Source organism: Oxyura jamaicensis, chromosome 2, assembly GCF_011077185.1.
Source record: "Oxyura jamaicensis isolate SHBP4307 breed ruddy duck chromosome 2, BPBGC_Ojam_1.0, whole genome shotgun sequence".
Classification (NCBI taxonomy): domain Eukaryota; kingdom Metazoa; phylum Chordata; class Aves; order Anseriformes; family Anatidae; genus Oxyura; species Oxyura jamaicensis.
Window position 1 is genome coordinate 118516718 of NC_048894.1, and position 24998 is coordinate 118541715.

General features: G+C 40.0%; 1 protein-coding gene across 5 annotated transcripts in view; it reads right to left on the reverse strand.

The window, feature by feature from the left end:
• Positions 1–2291: 2291 nt before the first annotated feature.
• LOC118161757 (transmembrane protein 68-like) overlaps positions 2292–24998 on the reverse strand; it is a 33784-nt gene continuing 11077 nt past the window's right edge. For 3 of the 5 annotated variants that reach the window (XM_035317387.1, XM_035317389.1, XM_035317388.1), the window contains exons 4-7: positions 24061–24254; positions 21934–21994; positions 20051–20190; positions 15670–17460 (exon numbers count right to left, since the gene is read on the reverse strand). In XM_035317387.1, coding sequence (XP_035173278.1) covers positions 17356–17460; positions 20051–20190; positions 21934–21994; positions 24061–24254 — 500 coding nt within the window. In that variant the 3' untranslated portion in view covers positions 15670–17355. Of the gene's footprint in view, positions 7527–7727; positions 8288–15669; positions 17461–20050; positions 20191–21933; positions 21995–24060; positions 24255–24998 lie in introns of those variants that run through there. The other 2 variants (XR_004748152.1, XM_035317390.1) reach the window with 2 other exon arrangements.

A 24998-nucleotide genomic window follows, 5' to 3' on the forward strand; every position in this document is an offset into this window, starting at 1 on the left:
TTTGTATTCAAAAAAATAGTCCACTGGAAATAATAGTAAAGCATTTCTAGGTCTTCCAAATCTGTGAGTCACTGGATGAGTTCAAAACACCTGGCTGGGTTCCAGAATAAATTTAAATAGCTGTTTAAATTTTCAGACGTCTTATTAAGGTACTAATAATATTTTAATATTTTATATGAAAAAAGTATCCTTCAAAGTACACATTTCAATTTCAAGAAAAATCCATATGTCACTAAAGCCTAAGTCATTGGGCTTTCAGGCAGCAGGGGAAAATGTGACAAGCTGGGGAGGCAAAATGGATCTGGGTGGGCCAGTCTGCCACGCCAGCCCTTCCCAGTACCTGTGTGTCCTACTTTCACCACTGACACCACTGAAAATGGATCTAGCACTTGGATCCTGATCAACCCCATCTCAGTCTTCAGTGCTGGATCCCACAAGGCAGGGACAGAGGCACCTCAACCACAAGAGGGTAGGGTCAGGCAGGTACAGGCAGATCCTCTTTCATTCCAGTTCCTCCAGTGGCTGCCACTGACACAGCTGAACTGGTGATGGATGGGGAGAGGGTCTGCTTCTTCCTGGCACAGATGCTGCCTTCGAGTGCTGAGACTTGTGGGTGGTGTTTGTAGCCTGCCACTGTGAAAAAGAAAGCCAGCGAATAAAAGTTGTAAAGCAGTGAAGGATTAGATGAAGAATTAAATACAAAAACATCAAGCTGGATGCCTAGTCCTTAGAGGTTAGTGCTAAGAACAGAAACAAGTTTATTAGCTGGTGCAATGCAGTCCTCAAAGATGCCAGTTGCAGTTTTCTGTCCTTCGCAGACTGATATGCAGAGGGAAAAACAAAGGATTGCCTTTACTGTTGTTTCACATGAAGAAAAACATTTTCACAGCTGTTTCAAAGGTGTGCCTTTCAGCATCTTGGGTTTTATGAAGGCCTGAAAAAATACTTCTCTCCCCTCCAATATTAGGCTATTAACCTTTTTCTTCTTAGGTTTACACAAAACAATATAGCCTTGTCTTTTCTGAGGAACTGAATTCTCACAATCCCCTTCCCTCCCCTCTTCCCACCTCCTAAAAAAATAAAATTGATTAACTGAGCAGGAGCCCCTGACAAGCATTTTGGGGGAAGCTGCAAGACCACACTGCCCCAAGAAGTCTCGCACTCCAGTGCTCTAGTTTTCCCCTTAGTTCTGTGGCAAAAGCAGGAAAAATTAAAGGTCATGATGTGCAGAGTGTGCAAGGGTAATTGGCAACTACGAGTGGCTTTACCCTGCCACTTTAGTTTTTACATTCAACGCACTTTGAACATTAGTCATTCCTCATTTTGGGCCACCAGAAATGAAGTTGGAAAAAACCACACATCGCTTTTGAAAATCATCATCAAATACAGGAAGATTAGAAAGTAAAATTAAGAAAGAAAGAAAAAACTTTTAAAAAGAGCTTCAGGATTTCCTTTTTTAATAGAACACAAACATTAAAGAAGGTGTGGATACATTTCTCTCTTTCATAAGTTATTAAAAAAAAAAAAAAAAAAAAAAGATATACACACATTTCAGAAGTACAAACCCTATGTTTTCACAGGCCAATCACAAAAATAAAAAATTAAATAATTTAAGTTTGTGATGCTCCCTTCTGTGATTTTCTTATGTCTGGTGCCAAGAGCAGAATTCATGATTCCAAATTGCATGTGCCAGTGTTGTTGCAGGGATCAGCAGTGGGATCCAACAGCAGGCTGCAGGAGAGCCAGAACAATGCACATTTGATAAGGGGAAGAATTAATTACATGGTCAGTACTGACAAGAAGAACACATCTCCAATTTGGCCTGTATCCTAGAAATAGGCTTATTTGTGAAATTCACTTCCAGAGCCTGCAGTCTCCTCTTGTGCTTGCAGACAAGCTCTGCACTTAGGTAGAAAAAGCTGCCTCACTCATATGGTCAGGCAGGAGTCTGAAGGGAAAGCCAGGGCTGTCTCTGTGCTGGAGCTGTTGGCCAGAGCTTCAGGACCAAGGTGCAGGCCCAAATCCCTGCTCATCCAGGGTAGATTCAAGCCAACACTTCCTCAGAGTCTTCTGTCTGCAGGAGGGAGGTCACTATCCCTTCTGCCAGAAAAGAAAATGCCACCATGCCTCCTGATAGGCAGTAGTGCTGCGTGAGGGTGGGGAGGTCACAGAGGAGCTACTCTGTGGTCCAAGGTGCTGGCTGATCTTCTCTCTCAGGAGTGTGGTGCATGGGACAGCACAAGTGGGTGGCCCCATCGCTCTGCCTTGTCATCTGCTTGGGCTGGGTTTTACACAGAATGAGCAGGAACATTGGTAGAGGGGATCCCTGTCACATGTGTATGTCCCCTGCATATTCAGACATGTGGGAACATCCCAGGTTATGCCTGCAGAACGTCTATCCTATCAGTTCCCACAAGACGGGACCCTGGGCCTGTGACTCTTGGGTGGCCTCAGTGGAGGATGGGAGCCTAGAAGTTCACTCAAGTTGAAATGGTGGTAGCTTTGGGCACAGGCATCTTCAGGCATTCATGATGTATTTCTGCCTTTCAGGAGCTGCAGTCCCAGAGGTAGTCCAGATCTTATGTGATGCCTGATAAAAAGTAAATTACTTCCTAACACTACAAAAAGCCTGTAAAAAAAATGCACATGCAAATAGACTCAAATACTTGAAATTCAAATTCCAGTAGTATATTCCTTGTTCATTCCTATGTTATTATTACTAAAATCATTTTCTTGTTTTGTTCAGAAATCATAAAGACTCCTGCTTGGCTTTAAGTTGTTGCATGATATAAAATTAATTCCAAATGGGTGAATTTTTACTGTATATGTCCTGGATTTAATTTTTCAGTTATTTTTCGTAAATACATTTTACATCTAACTACCTCAGCTGCCTTTTGTTTTGTTTTGGCACATAAAAATCATGCACTTTCTATATTTGGGGATTTGGGGGGAGGAGTTATTTCCATTTTGAATAACTAGGTTTAAAGCCATGTTGATCAATTTATAGAGGAGAACAACTTAACTAGACATAATCATTGACAGTTGCAGAACATACATTTTATTTTTAGGTTCTGTTGGGGTATAGTTTAATGAAAAACACCATAAGCTGCTTATTAATTTGCCTTAAAAAATGTGTGCTCTCTCCTATTCGAGTTGTGTTATTTAACTCTTATCTTGTACACAATTTATGTGACAACAACTCACGTAACAGTTGGCAGATAAACAGCAAATTGAACAGAATGGACCAATAGTTTCTCAGTTCTCTGTTGTAAACTGTTGCATTATACACTGATTGTGCTAAAATAATTGTTACTGTGCTTATACTCCTTAGTCACCGTTGCGGAAATGAAGTTATGGAAGATCACATTTGTGTTTATGGAGCAGTGTAGATATCCCCCCAGTACAAGCACAGTGACTTGAGGTGAATGATAATCATTGCTGAACTTGTGCTTTGACTTGTAAACATTGTAAAAATGTATTTGGTATTTTATTTGAAATGAAGAATCAAAATAGTTATTAAAAAATCTTCCTGTAAATATATATATTCTGATTCCATGTATACAAACATTCCTTTAGAGTTCAGATTGTGAAGAGTGTCTTTATTGGCTAGAGACCGCTGTCTCCCTGGCAGAGGTTACATGTGCTATAGTAAAGAACACAGTGTGTGAAGTATTTGATGTACTGCAGTACCATAGTTCTTTTGGTCTGTTAAGTAAGTTGCAATTTGTGATGAAATGAAGTTGAAAGTAGTGCTTCATACTAACAAATTTCCTTGGTTACAACTTGATTTTTCTTGTAAAACTTAAAAGGAAAACTTGAAAATTTTATATATTTGGATTTTGTAGATTTTTTTTATTTTATTGCAACACAAGGTACCAAAATCATTAAATAAAGTACACTGTGGTCATTTTACCATGGCTCTAGAGTCTTTCTTAAAACTCTTCTACCATGATGGGTCAGCGAATGATGCCATCTTTTGAGCTTCTGACATTATCAGGCAAGACCAAAGCTGGCCCTGCTTTGACTGGGAGTTGGGCCAGATGACCTCCAGAGACCCTTCCCTCCATTAATCGTTCTGTGATATGAGAAATAACCATCACAGGAGCACCATCCCTAAGCACAGGAGTGGTGCCAGCAGCTCCCAGGCTACCCCTGCGACCTGTAGAAGACTTGACAGCTCCACATGAGACTTAGACAATCCTACTGGTGTTGTCACAGCAGGGAGCTTGAGGAAACCACCAGACACCCCAATGGCCACCTAACCCAGAGCAGGGTGCTCTGGCCACTGCAGTCAGGGCCCTGAATGGTATTTCAAAGGAAGACCTCCCCAGAAGCTGCCCTTGCACATGGAGCAGGCCAGCAGGCCCTCCCTGCTCCTTGGCCCTCAGGGCCTAAGTGCTCTCCAGCATGGGGCCAGACTCCCTGGCTGATCCCTGGGGATCCACAGCACCGTGGAGAGAGAAGCAAGGGGAGCCTGACCCTGCTGCTGGGCAGTGAGGGTGCTCCCTAGGCAAGGGGGAGACTTCTGGACTCTGCTCTCAGGGCTCTTGCAGCATTTCAACCAGAATGAATATAGAAAGAGTGAACAGTGCAGAAACCCAGGACAGAAACCCCTCCATTACTTGAGAAGGCCACTGTCCACAGAGAACAGGAGATGGTGCTCTGTTGCTTTTATTCACCTTTCAGACTCCTGAAAGCATCGCTATTTACTGTGCAGTGAGCCCCATAGGGTGGTGGGTGAGAGAGAGGTAGGACTCACCCATCCTTATCCTTAGCATGGTAATTGGAAAAACGCCAGAGAAGAAGCAGCTTCCTTGATCTTCCTGTGTTCAAACCCCCTAGGGTTGAGGAGGGTTTAGTTTCTTCTACTCCTGCCTCCTGCACAAGTGCTTTAATTATTAGATTATTACACAAGTTGTTCTGACTTTGCCTGCACCAATGGTCTTAACAGTCCTCTTGGACTTCATTGCCACATTTGGGTGTGCAATGTCACCCCAGGCAGCACCTGGAGTTTGTGCAACAAAGGACAGCACCCAAATCTCTCAGCCTTTCTGCCCCTTTAGCCATGCTCCCACTCCTTAGATGTTTCTTCTTGGCCTCTCAGGTGACCAAGAAAGGGAGACCAGGGGAAAACAACCCAACAAGCAGCAACTAATTAGCGTGAGTTCAAAGAGAGGAGACATATATCTATATAAATATATGCTGAGTAATTGAATTTTACAGCACATGGTGGTTACATGTGACTGACGGATTCTTCAAGTTTTTGTTTTTCACATACATCTTGTAGTTTGGCTAAGAAGGGAGCAGTTTGTTCTTGTAGCTTGGCAAAGTGCAATGGGGAAGCAACAGCCCAGCAACAGAAATTATAACTGTCCTACTGTCACAAGAGTCCTAGATCCTCTGTCCCTGTAACTCTTGTGACTCCCCACCAAAGAAACCAGTAGAATCCAGAAAGAAAGAAGCTCATAAAAAACATTCTTAGCTAATCATGTGAACCAGGGGGCAGAAGACATCAAAACCACCGTCTTGAGCACTGTAAAGTCATTTGATGACACCCCATAAGTATATAATTCATGAGGTAAAAAATCGTTAAGTGGGTGGGTAGCTACCATAGTGAACCTACTAGCTACCCTGGGGTAAAAGGGATTTACTTGACATGTTTCTAGGCAAACGATTAACCTCTCAGGCAAAAGTCTCCTCCAGAATGTTTTAAATGTAAACTTTCCACATGAGAGAAGCAAAGCAAAGTCTTTCTGAGTTAAGCAAAGATAGCAGACATTTTAAATAGATCTTTAACAAAGGAAAGAAATTGAGAAAATTTTGCAAGTTGCTTGAATGGTGCTTATTCAGAACAGTCATCACCTCTCCTGCCTTAAAAGAGAGAAATGGCTATGGTTCCTGTAGAAAACCATGCTGAAAAATAAATAAATAAATATAGGGACTTGGTAATAAAAATCCCAAGTGCCTTGGCAAAATTATCGACGAATGTTTTTTTCTCCTACTTTACTTAGCTCATAAAGTACAAGTTTGAGCAGTATTAACTGCTCATAAAGTACCCAGAGACCTACGTATATGGTATGGGAAGGAGTAGTGCCTTCCTACCACCACAATAAGAATCTTGGAAAGGCCAACCTAAGTTATTCTCCTGTATACTGCACAGGGACAAAAGGCATTTATTCAGTGACTTCTGTGCTATATACTTGAGGCAGGAAAGTACTTATACTGTATAGTATTTTTGCTGTGGGAGTACTTCAGCCCCAGGGTCAGGCACAGAACCACAAGTGAATTTGATGTAAAGATGGGTTGGAAACCTGCTGTCTGGCATGTTTTGGGGCTAGTGAGCTCTAATGTACACTACACTCTTACACTCTTAAGTAGGTTGTTCACACAGTAATACCTATTTAAACTAATTTACATTAATATTATTCTCTTGTTCTTAATAGTGCTTCTTTTCACTGTGAAAGGGGAAGAGAACTCAATTTACTGACAAAAACATAGCTCCAGAGCATGTAGAGCCAGACAGACCAGACAGGCATCTTTTACCTGTGTGCCATTGCATTCATCTTGCATACTGGACCATGCATATTGTAGACCTCATATTTGTTCCTAAGCAGTAGGTTTTTCCAAGATTTCTCATTCATAGGCTACACACAAAATTAGAGACAAAGGGATGCTCATACTTAGTGGGTCTTCCAGTAACCAAGCCATTTATTTTCAGTTGGGTTCTTGTTAAGTGCTGTGAGCATAAACTGTACTGCCATGAGCACATCAACAAGCATGGGAAGTGTTTCCCACTGCTGTGTGACTGCCACAGGCACTCACAAGACTGGCATTATTAACCAAGTAGACGAGCTTAGAGAGGGAAAGATCAATGATAATGTCCCGAAGTATGGAGGGATAAGCCTAAGTACTTTAGCTTTATAAATAAATTGAAAATGAGCTAATGGATTATTACGGCTCCGGCAGTTCATCTCCAAACTATCTCATAGTTTTAAGCAAGTTAATCTTGCGTTGACCTTAAATTACCTGTCTGTAAAGTTCATAGGAGTCCCAATTTGGAATTTGATCAACTCCACTGTTGGAAGCAGAAATCAATAAAAAGGGGAAAGTCGTCTGAGCACTGGCTTGGTGCCAGCAGCATCTGCCTTTACTGCAGGTTGTCTCTGTCTGTCTCCAGCTTAGTCCATAATTGAATCCTCGTCCTGCACAGTGCTCTGCAGGGATATTTGTTTCCACCTGGAATCAGCAACAAAAAAGTCACTGGGCAATGATGTCTGTCTGCAGGAAACATGGTTTAGCTGGAGCTTACCCTGGCATTTTGGAGGGTGGTCAGGGCCTGAAGTTCTGGTCCTCTCAGGTGGGACCCAGCAACGCTCAGTAGCTCTGAAAAATGTGGCCATTGTTTTTCAGACTGAATATCCAAAGCGTCTCAATGTACAGTGGCATTAGAGGATGCTTTTGGAAAAATAAGCTTTGACTCCTGCATCCACCAGCTGCATTTTCTTGATGAGACAACTCACATCTCCCTGTAAAATAAGACATTGTCATGAATAATGAACTAATTTTGAAACCTGCTCTGAAGTAAATTCTACCTAGTAAGTAATTGTGCTGTTCCCCCGATATCCATGCACCATTCTAGCTTTGTCTTGGCTGCCTAGATTACACACAGTGTTAATTTTCTCACAGCTACTCAACAGCAGACTAGCTATTTCACAACTTGTACTTACGTGAGAGTTACAGGGAACATCTGGAGACTCCCTTTAGATGGATCAGGCAGCATTATGCAATTCACCCCATCCTTATTGTGTTGTTTGTTCCTAGCAATCTTTGTAACTCTTCCAAGGGTCTCCCTTTAAGGCTTTCTCTTTTTTGTTTGTTTGTTTGTTCATTCATTTATTTTAAAGGCCTGTTTGTCTCAGGTATTTGCTTTTTTGTGTGCTTTTCTTTGGGGATTTGCTTTTGCTTGGGGCTGTGCTTGCCATCTGTAGTGTCTATGTTTCAAACGCTGCCACCTTCTCATGATGATTCAGATTCCAGCAGGCTGTGCCAGTGCAGCAGCGGGAGAGGTTACATTGTACCTGTGTGGTACTTCATCAGAGGTCTGATGTCCTCAGGCATGCCCTACCAATGTCCTGATAAAGGCAGGAAACTTAATCCCCAGAACAACTTCTCTGACTGGTTAGAGTAGTGTCACCTTTTGCCTCTGCTTTCTTCCCAGGATCAATTGTGCTGACTTGCAATTTCTTTGACTTTTATGTGTCACTCCACTTCGCCCATATTTTCAAATCTAAAAAACAAACAAACAAAAATAAAATTAGAAATGAGGACTTGCTGCTGGCCCATAGTGGGCTATAACACTTGCTATTTCTGTGGAGGCATTTTAAGCATCCAAAGGAATGTAAATAATTGCTGTGTGCTTAAACACCGTTATAGCCTAAAGCGTATAGCATACCTTAAGGGTAACCCTTAATCAACATCTCCAAATATCATACCCGTGTGAGCAGCACACTCAGTGCAGGCTTTTATGAGCTTGCAAAGGAAAAATGAGGTTGAAGTTTAAGTCTTATGGTATAAAGGAGGAAATGGGCTGTTTAGTCTCTTGTGGGAAGCCCTGGTGCCCATGCAGGGGTTACAGCTCTGGCGGAGGGGGGGCTCTGCCCCAACCAACAGCTGGCAGGAGAGTGTTGGCAATTAAGAAGAAGCATGCCTTACAGTCATATCTTTCTAAAGCATGAGCTGTCGTGTGTGACATGTAGCTAATAAGAAATCAAGTTTTAGATGAGCTTTTGCTTTAATATCTGATCCACCTGATCTTTAAAGTTATAACTAACCAACTCTATTCTATTTGTGTATTGGTAGTTGTTTTTTTTTGTATTTGGACACACCACCTTATCCCAAATTGTTACTCTGTGATAGCAAGACATGAGGCTGGATGATGCTTTCCCCCAGATTTCAGTGATAATGTCTTCTTCAACACCCTACTGGGACAGGATTTCATTAAAGTGGCATACTAATCTAGCATGGAAAATATTTTTTCTTCCCTGTAGAGCATCTCTGTGAGGCTTTTTTACAGAATGAGTTACAAAACAAAACTTGTCTTCAGTTTCCCTGTATAGATTGCTGGGATAAGACTGCTGCAGGGTCTGTGTGTGTCTTATCTGTTACACAACCCCGTGGAATTGCAAAAGGGCAAGTCTTCTTGCCAGAATTTTTACCCATGATCTGAAGTAGTCCTCACCAGTGCATGCCTTGGCTTACATGGCGATATGGGCAGATGATGTGATCTGCTCTGGTGTGGCACATCCCCTCTGAGCTGTGGCTGAGAAGTCACTGAACTGTATTTCCAAACACTTATAGCATTTCACTGGTAGTGGAAACAAGTATTACACGAGAAACCTCAATTTCAACTTCTTTTAATATTGTTTTAAATACAATCTCATAAAACCTTTTTTTAATTAACTTTTCTTGCATATATAATTCATTTTGCCAGCATACTATGCCACAGGATGCTTCTTCCTGCGCATAGAGATAATATGCTCTGTTTCTATTTCCGCCTGAAGCAGAATTAAAGTAGGAAGGGAAGTGTTTGGTAGCACTTTTATCCTTTGGAGTATGTTTTCTTGTGTGCACCCATGCAACATATTTTGAGATCACAGCTCTCACATTTCCTAAAGGAAGAGGAAGAAAAAACAGGGCAGCCTTAGAGAAAAACAAAAAATGTTGGAAGAACATAAAAGCCTTGTGTTCATTACAGTTTGCCTTGAAGAATTTATCTGACATTTCTCTGAAACTTGAGTTATCAGAAGCAATAATTTGCTCTGCATTATCTGCTACCTCGATTCAAAAGAAGTTCTGAAGAGGTGTCATTTGAATTCACACAGGAAGCCAGATCTCTTAATAGATGATTTACTTCTTATTAAGGCATCTGGTGCAGTGGGAAGAAAGCAGGGAAGCTTCTGGTCTCAGCATCTTTTTGCTACTTCTCTTACAAATGCCTCGAGTTATAGGAAAAATATGCAAATGCAGTGCCTAGAGATGAAGGTGTAAGTGTCCAGATCAGACCATGCAAAAGGAGAAGGCAGCGAGGAGACACAGCTGGAGAAGCATAGCAGGGAGGGTGAGAAATGGAGCTGGGCATGTCCAGTTTTTAAGTAGAAGCTGCAAAGAGGGCTCTTTGGAGGGTGTGTTCAGCCCACATCAGGCTGTGTGAATAGCTTTCTTCCTGCGTGCCAGTTTGCATCGCTGCCGTTTTACCTGGTGTACAGCCCTGACCTGAGCTCTTCCTGCATGCATGCTGCCAGGACATGAACGTAGGACTTGGTATTAAAGCCCAGAAAAGTTCAGCTGAAGTATTCAGAGCAATAGCCTCTGCTTCAGCAGTGTGGTTTCCCACTCGTGCCAAGGCAGCAGTGCTTTTAAATTTTCATGACCTCATTGTTTCTGACATTAGAAACACTGGCTGCAAACTTTCAGCCAGCATGCCCCGGGGAGAAGAGGGAAGAAAAAAACAGCCAAAAATTTTGCAAATCATTTTTTATACTGTAAACTTCCGCATGCAAAGATCCCTCCATTGTTTGCCCTTGGATGCCTGCAAAAGTGATGCAATGTTGTGTTTTTCCATGCTAGGAGTTATTGCTTCTGTATTTGCAAGTGTGAAAGAAGCACCCAAGGGGCAAAGGACATTGAGGATCAAGCATATAAAACAAGTTTTCCTTTCATCTTAAAAAGGGGCACAACTGCACTATCTGAGCATCACTGAGCCATCTTGCATTCTGACAGTTTTTCAAACATAAGAAAGCCTGCCATGCTAAATATTAATCCATTTCTGTGCTGCGGACAGCAGAAATTGGTGAGGGGCAGCACTGCTCACTGAGCTGAGATGCAAAAAGTATGTGAGGAAAGGGAAAAAAAAATCAGCAGGATCAAGAGTTTCCATTTTTAATGGGTTCTTGTAAGGTCAGCGAATTCTTGCAAGAAATCAACCTTCAGGTTTTTCTGCTGAAATAAGAAGTGAATCCAGCACACGCACAGAACACCATGGGATCCCAGGAAAGGAAACTTGGCTCATCAGCATATGAATTACATGGAGCCAGTCATATTTTCTCCATTTGATTTATTTATTTCAGGGAGCTGCCATCACCTACTGAACATCTTCAATTTGACTTTGCCCCACCCCAGCAACAGCATTTACATGGGGATGAATCACCTCCACCTTCCGATGCATCCTACCAATGCTCAGCCAAATACCTTTTGTTCTCCCCAGTTGCAAAACAGTTGCAGCTCCCAGTAATTTAATGTTAAATCTGATTGAATTTGATGGAAGCACATTCTCATTCTGTCCCAAAAAAACTGATACTACAGGCTCATGTGTTTTTCTTCTTCATGTCTCCTTTGCCATCTCTTGCTTGGCACCTCCCTGGAAACCATGAGTGACTGGTGAAACGGGACAGCTTGCCAAGGAGATAAAACTCCTTTGAAGGACAGCCTTGACAAAAGAATATCAGTCTTTTTCAAGAGGTCCCCCCTCTCTGGGTGAGATTGCATCAGTAGCCAACAATCCCTTATATCTCAGTGTGTCTGTTTCCCTCGTTGTTGAACCTGCTGTTCCTCTATATGTTACTTTGGCACTCAGGAAGACCACTACTGCAAATATTTGTACATTGGGACCTCAGCATTTCAGGCTTTATTTGTCCTGATGCGAGCATGCTGCTAACATGGATGCTGTCCATTTTAGGCGCTGGAAATGGGGCCCAAATCCTCAGAGGTGCAACCTCCCAGTTGATGAAAAGATTCCTAAAGACTTCATTCCTACACTTACAGTAATGTACCTGATAACCCAGGAACCATTATTTGCTTGCTGTCATGGTATGGTCCATGTTTTGCTGTTTGAAGAGATGGTCCTGTTAGAAATTTGTACATCTACAGAAACTACTTAGTCCGCAAGCTAATAAAAAATGATTAAGCAAAATAATGACAAAGCAAGCTTGAAAGATACCATCTTGACATTCTCAAAAGTAGCAGGCGGATTGAATAATAATGGTCTGCTATTTGTCTTGCAACAGTAGCTAAAGTAGGTGCCACAGTTCCAGTTTATACAGATGAAACAGGGAATCACGCATGCACAGACACACGCTGCTGCCTAATTAGATTAGATACTATCTGGTCCTGTAGCCATTAATAGTCAGAAGATGCTAAGAGGTAAGAAACTAAAAAAAAGACTGATTAATGGACTCCATCGGCTGTTTTCTGCCTGCCTTTTTTTGGTCAACTCTCTGCTCCCATTACTCTGTTGAGTGCGTTTCTGGGCACTGGTGGTGCTTAGCCACCTACACGCTGAGCTCCTCTTACCTTTGTGCAGACAGCAACAAAATCAATCTTCCAATGTTAAATGTTTGCCAAACTGTACATCCACTGTGCCATGAGGAAAGCACTGAAAAACTAAATAATGAGGCACCGTGTATGAAGCAACCAAAGCAAGCTGAAACTGCTGTGTTCAGCCTGACTTTAGGTCCACGTACAGACCAGATGCTCCACCAGAAGGGCTGAATAATTTATGTAGCATAAGAGCATCTGTCAGTTTATCTATCAAAGCTGCTGTGCAGAAGCCTCATTACCTCCCAGAAGTGGTGTTTGTGGATGCTTTATGTATGACAGAAGATACCAGAGCCTCTTTTATATAACGCTTTTTCACTTGTCAGAACAGCAGCTTCCCCTTGTGAGGCATGCTCTGTATGGGGATCTTAAAGGTGGTGGTGGGATGCGCAAAAACAAAGAACCGCATTTAACTAAATTATCTCCTCTGCTGTAATTCCTAGTACCTGTTCAGCTGTACCTGAGCCAGCCCTGGGCCAAGCAAGGTATTTGAGGGTGCTTGAGCCACTGAGCATGGGGTGGCCAGGCCTTCTCCTGAGGTTGCTCCTTCTAAAATCCCCCCTGCCACAGCTCAACTCATATGGCAAGTTCAGTCTTGAAAATAACGCCAGATCTGCTATGTTTCTGTGCCAGCAGACTGCTTTTGCAAGGAGAAAAAGGGGCCAGGCTGCTTTATTTCTCTAAATGTGACTCAGGATTATCCAGAATTAGGATTCCAAAGCCATTTGGGGTTTGGGTGTGCTTGTTTCATTTGTAGGCCTTGTTTCATATTTCTCATTCACAGCCTTTAGAGACTGAGCCAAGTTGCAGGAAGCCTCTTCCCTCAAGCTTGTTCTCACAAAGCAAGATCAACATGCCAAGAAGTCTGTCGGGAATGTGGAAATCTACAGGAAAAAAAATCGACCACACAAGCCTTCAGCTGCTGTGCCAGCTGATTATGAAAAGTAATCCAATGGACGATATCCACAACAGAAAATGAATACATTTCAGAAGGGACAGGGCACTTTTAAAGTTTTGGTGGATCCACAATGAAAGTAGTTTTCATACCAGAAGGTATATAATCTGGCCATTAAAGACGTGTCTGGAGAACTGGCATCTCCATCACAGCAGCTGGAATAGGAGTTCAGAAGCGTTTCTAGGTATCTTTGGTGGACTTCAAAGAGATCAAAAAGAGAACAAACAAATATTCTTTGGGTTCCATACTTCTGTTCCTGCCTAAGTAGTAACTGAAGAAGCACTGGAACTGCTCTGGGCACAGCACAGATCCAGCTATACGAAACCACTACTGGGGAAAAAAAGAAGAGTAAAAACCAGTCTGGAATGCATGAAGATCAGGTATATCTGCAACAGGAATCACCCCAATTCACCTGCTACGAGTTCCCTGTAAAGATGACATGAACTTAGGAATTACTGACCACCCTGATGTTTAGTCAGTTGTTTCTCATTAAAATGAACTAGGTAAAAATAGTTGAATTTCTTGCCTTGCAACTTTAATGCTTTTTAATATAGATTTTTAAACTTAAGATTTTCTCTATTTTATTAGAACACCTCTTGTTTCCAGAGCATGCAATGCAATTAGCTAGCAAACAGGAGCCAAATGTAATTTGAAGAATCATGCTGCACTTTCTCTCCAGTTACAGTAACCGGTATGGACAGTCTTGCTGTCAGACTCCTTTTAGCTCATTTGGATTACTGCAGGTTAGGCAGAAGTTCTCAAAAGCAGTCTTGCTCACATGTGCTGGCTGTAACACAAGGCCTGGTAGAATAGGTTTGTTTCTACAACAGCTGACTCAACTTCATAGTGCGGGGAGAAGTATTGTACCTACTTCATATGCACGTAAGCAAGTTTTTTAGTTTAAGAAAAATTCTCCCCACAGTTCATTACACTTCTGTGAGCAATTTTCTGACATTGAGAGATCACTATAACAATTAAAAAATGTTTCAGGAAGCAACATCTGATATCATCTCTCAATGTGTGTAGTGACCAAAAGCCAAGATATAAAAGCCAAGATATTAAGTCTGTGCAAAACAAAATTACTTAAGAAAAGCAAACAAGCAAGTACTGTGAATAACCCGTGATGAGAAGAGTAAGTCATTTTGAGACCAATGTTCATTTTGGCTAGTCGTGAATGTTAAAATAATATAGGTGTATATATAAAAAAAAAGGGTACTAGCATCATTGGTCTGTATTGTCAAAGACCTTTGTAGAAACAAGGTGAATAAAAGTAAGAAAATAAGTGACATCACACAGCCTCATGAAATTTCAGCAGAAATGTTTAGGAGCATTACCTTTCTTAATATGCATCTTCCATGCTATTACACTCATGCAGCAATTCTAAGCACATTTACTTTTGGCACCCTGTTGGTATGGCAGGCTTAATAGGGATTAAGCACTGCAGAGCTAACAAGTTAAGTGTCACCATCACTGTATCTTTCTCTTCAGAATAACAGGGTGAAGCAACATAATGGTATACTTGTGCAGCAAACCCAATACAAGATGAATCGCACGATTGTGTTGACAATGCTGATTAACTGCTCTAGCTTGCATTTCAGTGATTAATTTCATATGAAAGCATCCTAATAATAGATGGCCAGGCTGAGCTCTGCTGTTACACAACAGGACAGTAAATTGGCCAGTAGGAGGTTTGTTATCTTGCTGAGAGATAATGACAAATACCTATCAGTACAGCAGTCACTCCATTCCTACTTCCAACCAACCTAAAAACGTACATCCTGGTTATGGTGTTTGCACAGAGAAATCTGGAAAATCTTCAGCACATCCAAAGGCTAATCATGTAATCAGTGGTCTAGTCTAATGCTGTGAAAATTTCCTTTAAATACTTCTGCCTAACACGCAGTAAACCAAATCAGCTAAAAGTAGTTTGTAATCCTGTTTGTGTAAGTCTCCAGATCTGTCCTTCCCTCCTTCTCAACAAAATTGGGTGTGCAAATGATTATCTACCCTACTTGCACAAATAAATCCTATTAAGTCAGTATTTATGACATTTCTTATTGTGGAATCTTAAATGTAATCATGGTGGTGTTGCTGTGCCCCTTAAGGCCTCCTGCGACATTGATTACAACTATTAAAACTCAGACCTTGTTCCTTATGGGATTTTTGTCCTGTTTTCCACCTTTACCTCAATTACTTTCCCTTTAATTCATTCCTTTTTGGTCCACCCGTTATTCAAGCACTAGGCAGGCAGAACTTTTCAAGGGTATTACGTACATAAAGGTTCAGCAGGGCAGGCCATGCATAATTTCATTTAGATTAAACACAACACAAAACCTCAGAAACCCGTTCCAACTGTCAATTTTATTTGAAAGGTGTCTTCTATACAATCTTATATATAGAAATAAATATGAAAGGCCTATACAAGTACAAACACTTAAAGAGTTGCAATACTGCCCTTCATTTTTCATACTCATCTTTCAATTCTTCAAGGGACAAAAATTGCATCAAATATCCCACATTTAGCAAAATAAATTTTACAGATTCTCAGATCACAAAAGGTAAGGTCTGTTCATGCCTACCAGAAACTTTTAAACTGAGTTTTCTTTTACATACAGACACCCTCACCACTCAGTGTTTGGGGTAATGGATATTTATTTGAATACAACTGCTCTTTTAAAAAGTTGGGGTTGTCTTCAAGAAAAAAAAAAAAAAAAGGTCAAAACCCAACACTATTGAAAGGAGACCACATAATATACAGAAACACTCTTTTACCCTTTCTTAGGGAATTTGTCATCATTCTAAAAGAAATTAGCATCTGAGAACTCTTTAAAGAGCTATAGATTAAACTTGCTGGCAATCAGAGGAAATATTTCAGATATTTCCTATTTGGATAATAAAAGTGTAAGGTTCAGTTCAGGGAAGAAAAAAGAAGCTTACTGTAAGTGCACAAAAGCCCAACCCTACAATTTCTTCCTGTTTCTTCAATGGTTTTTACTTATGGGAAGTACATAGAATCTCCCTCTCAACCCTGATTTAATAATTTACATAAAAACTGTGTTTGAAGACTATGGCGGTTTAACAGTTTACATGTATAATATATATATACACACACACTCTTTTTCAAAAGAACCATCACTTTTTAAAGGAGTGTTGTATTAATTTTTTCTTTCCTTTATTATAAAGCTTTCTGGGCTTGCGTTACTAAATAGTACCCTCATTTCCATTTCTTCAAGTTTGAGTGCTTGGTTTATTCATTTGAAGGAGAATTTGCGCATTCAAAATCACTGAGAAGTATACAGGACAACACCGTACTTGAGGGTAAATATCCATTAAGGCTCAGCTTGGAAGTGCAACCATGCTGTCATGTTGTGATTCGCTCCACATCAGACTGGTTTCCATAACAAACCTGCTTGGTTCACTGCAGTTCTTTTCTCTAATCTCTACTCACTGCTTTCTGAGCAAACCCAGTAAAACCAAACAGTTTTCACTGCAGGTTTTACAGGCATAGCTAGAGGTACTGCAGGCCACAGAAGGTTAACTGCTACTGTCAGCAACAGGTTTGTCAGAAGCATGAAAGCAATAACCTAGAGAAAGTTTTAATAAATGTAGGATAGTTAATCTGGCCTATAAAACCTATTTGCTGTGATGATGATTAAGACAGTAAGACCCTAGCTCTGCAGTGGGTCTAACATCCAGATTAAACCAGCAACCATAGATGATGGGGGGAAAAAAGAAAAAAAAAAAAAGGAAAAAAAATGAGACTGTGAACAGAAAGACTTCAAGTGTCATTTTTGCATAAACACTTTCAACATAGGAATGCATTTGTCAAAAGTTAAATGATTTGTATTGGGGCAAAATGTAAAGTTTGGGCTCCTGAGCCCAATACTGAACAAGGGAAAAAGCAAAGGAAATTATCTTGTATCCTAAAATATAGGACAGCATTTAAAAAACTATGATTAGGAGAATGACTAAGTCATATTTATGACTTTAAGAATATTGTAACTAAATAGTAGCTTACTCAGAAGACCTTAGTCTTCTTTCTGTCGTGTTTGAAATCGTTCCATTAAAGCCCTACATATATTTCCTGGTATTTTCTGATGTTTTTCTATTAGGGCCTGGAGTGCTGATTTTGTCTGTAAGGAAAGAGAAAAGGGTTGGGTCAAATTAAGTCATCTTTATATTGTTCACACACAAACACCATTTCTAGGCTCTTTTTCATCCTTTCAAATATTGAAGAACTATTTTAAGTACAAAATACTATTTTTCCATTATTAAATCCACATGATTTGTCTGTGGGATCACTACCAGCAAACTAGTATCTTTCATCTGTTAGCTGTGTTCACAAGCTCTATTAGTGATACGCAATAGTAAAATGGTGATGGAGTAAGCTAGCAGAGACCTAGATCTATAAAGCATGTCAGTACCTGTATACTGTACTGCAATTCAAACTTCTGTCTATGCCCAGGTTTGCATCAGTAACACTTGGTATGCAAGAATTTTGCTTATACACGGGATCAGAAGCAGCACTGGAAACACAATTGTATCCCATCTAAGTACATTTGTTTTTTACAAAATATTTATCCCTGCATCCAAGTCCCCTAAAGGGACTGGTCCAGCAAAGCATACTTAGATCACACCTAAATAACTGCATATGACAGCATTATTCACTTGCACTCAAAAATGTAGCAGGCCCAGAAGTTAGTAACAGCCATTCTGTTACATAATACCTGTATGGGGAACATTGAAAAGCAGCAATACACAGAAGTTATGGTGAAGACACACAGCAACTTTCCTGTTCTATCTACAGAAGCACAGACTATTAAAGTCTCATGGTAAGAGACAGAACAGAGACCTATTGGTTTTGCAGACCCTGGGTCAGGGAGGGGAAGAGATATTCTTGGTGCAAGGTCTCATTGTTCCTGTGAAGTAAGCCATCAATTGCTAAGTCCTGGGAGCAGGTCCCTGTCCACGCCCTAAATGTCCTTACAGGAGCAAAGCTTCTATTAGGAAAAAAATTAAGCTCACTTTTTTTTTTTTTGCTATATATAATGGGAAAATGAATACCATACCGTAGTCAGAAACATGAGAAGAAGCACATTAAAATCACTCTGGGATTCTAGGGGATTCATATTCCGTGGGCTCAACCTAGCAGAATGCACCCTTAAGGCAGAAGGAAGTGAGGGTGTGTACAAATGTAAGATTCCAAAGCATGGCTGAAAGTCATTTATACACACCCATTTGCTTCTGCAAACCAACAGTGCTGAGGCTCTATATCCTGGTTTCAGTTAGGACAGAGTTAATTTTCCTCCTAGTCGCTGGTAGGGTGCTGTGTTTTGGATTAGGATGAGAAGAGTGCTGATAACATGCTGATGTTTTAATTGCTGCAGAGCAATGCTTACAGCAAGCCAAGGTTTTTTCAGCTCCTCGCTCTGTCCTGCCAGCGGGCAGGCTGGGGGTGCAGCAAGAGCTGGGAGGGGACAGACCCAGGACAGCTGACCCAAACTGGCCAAAGGGGTATTCCATACCATCTGATGGCATGCTGAACAATATCTAGGGGTGGCTAGCCGGGGTGGGGGGGGCAGCTGCTACGGGATGGGCTGGGCATTGGTCAGCAGCTGGTGAGCAATTGCATTGTGCGTCACTTGTTTTCTACACATTATTAGTAGTACTATTATCATTATTAATATTGTAATTATTATTTCCCTGTCTTAACAAACTGTCTTTATCTCAACTCACAGGCTTCACTTTCCCGTTTCTCTCCCCCATCCCAGAGAGGGAGGGGGGAGGGTGAGCAAACAGCTGTGTGGTGTTTAGCTGCCGGCCGGGTTAAACCACAACACTTTGTCAGACTGAACCCCCAAAAGAAGCACTCAGTTAGCCATATAAACACGGCATAAGATAATGCAGATAAACATTTCAAGAAGTCATTTTGCAGTGACCAAATGAAAGAATAAGCAGGTGATGACAGAAAACTGAACTGACACCTGCATTGTCAAAAACAAAGATCTTTCATATGAAGTTTTTAGAATGCTAAACATGAACCCCTATGAAGCTTTCAAAATGGCTGTTTCAGTGCCCTCAATCTGACTGATTCACACGTTTTATATCTGCACTGTGAAATCTATTCACAAGTTGAATGAATACAAGAACGTGACAAGCTTCTCTACAAACCACTGAAGTCTGAAGAAGGCGAACATTCAGAGTTAACTTGTAGGGTGAGAAGTTGGGGGAAATAGAAATGGAAACAGACTGTACAGAGACATGAAATGATTTAACTTTAGTTGATTCATTGCACAGAATTTCAACAGTCTGTGACCACAGATTTGCTGTATTTTAAAGGCTTCATTGGTAACTTTCTAAGTGATAAAGATCCAGAACACTTTCCCTGGGTGAATTGCCCATGACTTTCTTTAGCACCCCATAGCAGTCTTAGCTGACTGAACTTCCTTTGGCCCTAAAGCAAGTTGTTTCTTGAAGCAAATAGAGTATAATAATGATTTCAAAAGGCCCAGAACATACACAAGGTGTAGCAATACACCAGCATTTAGGAGGAATATTTAGAGGTAAGCAAGTACAAAGTTTACTATGATTTCATCAACTTCTACAACTAGTTCCTCCACTACATAGACCACTTTCTTGACAAGACTACTCCAGTATTTTCTAGCAGATCAGTAAATATTTTATATATATATACACGCATATATATATACACAAATCTCTTACCTTAGCAGTCAGTTCCTCAGCAGTTATATTTGGATCATATGGAATGGGTTCTCCAACAAATGTACGAAGCTTGACTGGAAACCCACCGTACATAGGAACTACTGGCAATCTAATACGTTCATATAGTTTCCTAAGTATTTCTAATATTAAAAAAAAAAAAAAAAAAAAAACACAGATTGGGGGGGAGAGAAGAGAGAGACTGAGATTACTCCACAAGGTTTTTTTTTCCCCCTCACCACGTTTTAAAACTGAAACTGGATTGTCAAGTAATCCAGCCCATGACCCAGATTCTCAAATGTATCATCTCAAGAGAATGTGTCATTTTACCTTTCGTTTTCCAAAATTTGCATTAACACTGACATAAGACTTGCTTCCAAAATCACTTTAGTGTGAAATATCCCCCCAAAAGAACAGCTGCAAAGATGAAAGCAAATAAAGTTCTGAAGCTGCCTCTGGAGAGGAAGGGAACATACACAACAGGTATTACCATTTAGCTAATTTTACAGGTTAGCGTAAGAAACTGGTATTCATAGAAGACTGCTGTTCTGTTTAATCCCATTGAGGTCTAAAGGATCAGAAATAGTCATATCTACCTAAAAGTCAGCCATGTTGAAATGCTGAATTGCTCTTTCAGACCACACACTGCTTACAGTGAAACAATACATAAAGAAGAAAACAACAAAAAAATTAAGTCAGCTGTAAGAGGAGACTTCTTCCTCATGTCACTTCCTAAGCATCTGTCCCAAACACAACTAGAACACATTCCTTGCAAAATGAGTGCTAATATTCTCTTCTTCAATTTCAGACAAGAAATTCCTTTAACTTAGTGTTGGCATAAAAAAAAAAAAAACACTTTTGTGACAGATGTGAATTTTTCTGTACACAACCCGTAAGAACAAAGAATACTCAAATACTATGCAAGCAAGAGCAATGTATTTGAACAAGAGCAATGAAAAGAATTAAAATCCTCTAGCACCTCTGTTATATTACACAAGTCACAATATTTTTCTGGCTTAAACTTGCAGTTTGGGAAGATTCTCTAGAACATAGTAACAATTAATTGCTATTTATTTTTGTAGAATCTGGAGAATGTGTGAATCACTCTGCACATCTATATTGGATGCCTGGGCTTTCTCCATGCAATATATAGCTTTTAATTAAAGAGAAAAAGAAATGGAACTGTTTTGTCCTGCAGTCCTTTGATGAAGATGATGCCATACTTTAAAGAGAACATGCTGTACAGAAGAGACTGTTCAGGTCCTTTCTGCTAACAGCAAGTTGAAGAATGCAAAAAAAAAAAAAAAGTGCAGGGGCAGTTAACAAGAGGAGATAAGCAGAGATATGGGTACCTAATTATCCCAGAGGTGGACTCTTCAGACAAACACCTATCTGTTAGTGTGCTGGAACTCCCAAAAATGAGGAAAGAGAGCAGGCAAAAGCAAGATTTTGTGAGAAACTACAGGTTTAGAGCTGCATAGTATACTAAGGATGAACCCTTTGAAGACAGATAGAGGTCTAAGCATAGAGTATTAAGAGAATATTTAAAGATACTGACAACTGTAAACCCCTGCATCTTAACAGACAGCAGAAGACCCAGAGTTGGTCTAGCAGACATTAGCTATTTGCCTTTTTCTGGCTACTTCTTCCTTTCTTCTACTTCTTTTTGAAGGCACATTATCATGTTGACAATAACTTAGGTGAGCCAATACCACATCTAATGCTGATATTAAATCTAAATAAAAATCTCTGGATTCTGCTGGTGAGCAAACCTCAAGTAACAAGGCTATGTCAAATCTCAGATTTATATGGGGTTCATTTCTAGAGAAATAGGCTAACCACATATGGAAAAATAAACTACAAAAAGTATATATAAAATATCTTACTTATTCTTCCTAATGTCCTAATGCCTTCTCGAACATTTTGTGTAAACACAGGAATGATGGGCTAGGAGGGAAAAAAAGATATTAAGAATTCAATGAAGATAACACTATCTAAAAGACTTCTACCTCACTTAAACCCAATGTGCAAATTAATTTCAGAAGTGTTTGTCATACAAGGACATACAGAGAGCAAAACAAGGATTCATTAAGTTCTTCTGTGACCTTCTCCCACGAAGTTTCAGCAAGTCCATTTTCTTAAAGCAGTACAGGTTTTCAGAACCTGTTAGGCATTTAAGCCTCCTCTTGTCTAGAAGTATTTGCACATTTGTGAATTAAGTGGTTAAACCTCTTCCCTAATTTGTAGTTATGCTCAAAGAATTGACAGGACTGGGACCCTAAACTTGTCTGATTCAGCTCTCCTACACTGATAGCATTGCTTCACACATGATGTGTCATATTTGGTACAGGTCCATGAGTCACTTCTGCTGATGAATGTTTGGAATGGTGTTAATATTTCAAGCTTTTATTGCTGTTTTTGAACTTGCAAACAGCTGTCAAGATTTATAAGGACTGTGTGGGGAGGGAGGTTCTACTACATTAAGATTTTTAACATCAATTTACAAGCAAATTATCAGAAAGAGATCTCTAAGATTTTCACACATCCAGATTCTTTCAAACTTTTTTTTTTAAAGCATGTAGATGAATTAGTAAATTAAACTTTTTATACAGGTATCAAGTTGTTTAAAAAGTTGTTTCAAAAGTTTATAAATAATCCAGTGCAACAATAGAGAATAAGAAGTGTAGTTGCCTAAGACTAATGGTAATGCGTTTTCTTATTCTAGAACGATCTTCTTTGGTACAGCTTACTTTTGACACAGAAATAAGAGATTTCTGCATGTACCAAGTTGGTTTATATGGCAGTAACTCTGGCAAGTAAACTGCTGAGAAGAGACAATCTAAGGAAGCTGAAGGTCCCAGTACTGACATTCAGAAACTTTTTTTTCCCATGAAGAATTATATTCACAATTAAGAGTGCCTCCAACACTATTTATATTCTTTTGAATCTCTCAATTATTGGGCAGGAGGGTGGAATTGAAGCTGCAGGATCTTTGCGAGTGCACAAAGGAACTGAATATACGTTCAGTGAACTAGACATAAGCAGTACAAGCATAGTTAAACCCCATGTATGGCCTTTTGTATGCTTTTACAATGTATTAGTAAAATCTGATCTATTGAAAATATCCTGTTTAAACTGTGTTATCTTCCTCCTGATAAAAGTGAAATATATTTAAAATTAAGTCTTAAAAGTATTCCAGTTTGGTATAAAATTCATAGATTTAACTAGTCTCTCTTTGACAGTACCTACATATAAACCTCTTGGAGTGACAATTAGTTTTAAATCAGGCATATGCACACCTATACACATACGAACACAACTTTCAAGTACAAATATAGAATGAGAGGGACTCTGAAAGGGTTATTAAAATAGATACAATTCAAATGTATCATACACTTATGTGCTTTTCACAGTTGGTCCCAAATAAATAACCACCTGTCTACAAGGACCCAGGACAATGCTTAATAACTGACAGAACTGAAAAGAAATAGTTCACACCAAGAAGCAGCAGCTCTTGCTGCTGCTATATGCCCTAGACATCCCTTCCTAGCACATAAATACCAATGCAGTATATAAAGCCAGTGCTTCTAGTACAAGTACAACAGCACAGGCAGGTCTGCTGAGTCACAGTGTACTTCAATGACAGGAGAAAGAGAAATACTTTTGTTTTGCAGTCATTCCGGTCAGAGGTTGATCTGTCACAACCCTGACCAGGTAGATGTAAAACAGCACAAGCTTATGAAGTAGAAACCACCCTAGATTTCATCTCTTATTCTTTTAAACTCTGGATTTCCTGACCACACTATTCCCAGGTGACTCCAAAATCTTCTATCAAAAAGAGCAAAAGTCATGAAGTTTAGTTAAAAAAGCAAGTAGACTGTATTCATGACACTCAGCAACGTAACACCAAATACTTGGTAATCCAAACAGCTTCCCCTGGAAGAAAGAACCAGTGTGTAAGCTTTTTTTTTTTTTTTTTTTTAAACTTTTCTTCTGCAATAACTCATACTTACCACTTTCGCATCAATGGCAACCTGAGCAAAGCCCTTTCGATTGCCCCATATAATAACATATGTTTCATCACTAAAAAGTGCTTCCCGAACTCCACCTGGAGAAATACCCAACAGATAGCCTTTCTTCAGAGCATTGACACATGCTTCTTTTGGTCCATGCAAAATTTCAAATGCTTCAACTAATATTTTAAAACCTGCAAAGTAAGATGATATTAATTCAGAAAACATTAATTCATACTATCATTGAGCAGAAATTCCCAAGACAGAACACAATGGCTAAAATTTGTCTACTAGTCTAAAATCCCAAAGATAGTGCTAGAAGGACTGGTGCATTGAGTTCTGCTTGTAAATTTCAGTCTAAAAACTTGAAAATTTATGTTTTCCATTCCAGTAAAATCACATGCTATCTCACAAGCTCAATTTAGACTACTAATCTAATGTAAAAGAACGTAACTAGCAGGAAGCCAGTCATGTTCACTTACATCAATAATTTTTCAATTTATGTAGCATTTGTGAGTACTACATACTGGAACAGGAGCTTCAGATCACTGAGCAGCATAGGAAAGATTATTTCTCTTTCCTGATGTTTCCCACTGAGTCGAACTTAACCCGATCAGCCACAAACGAGGGCACAGAACTGATCTAGTCAAGCCTAACCCTCAATAACAGATCACCTTTTCTTACTCTGCAAATGAAGATTTGTTAACATGAACAGACACACAAGAGAAGGTACAGTTAAGAAGACAAAGCTCTATCCTTTTGTACACACTGCATAAACTAAAGACTCTGGAAGGAGATCATGAGGCAGCATATCATCCATCAGCTTATTCTTAGCTAAACTCCAATGAATCTGTCAGTGACATGAGTATAATTGCTCCTGATTTCTACCTACACACAATCAGAATCTATCCGTGAGCATAACACCAGAACACAAGCTC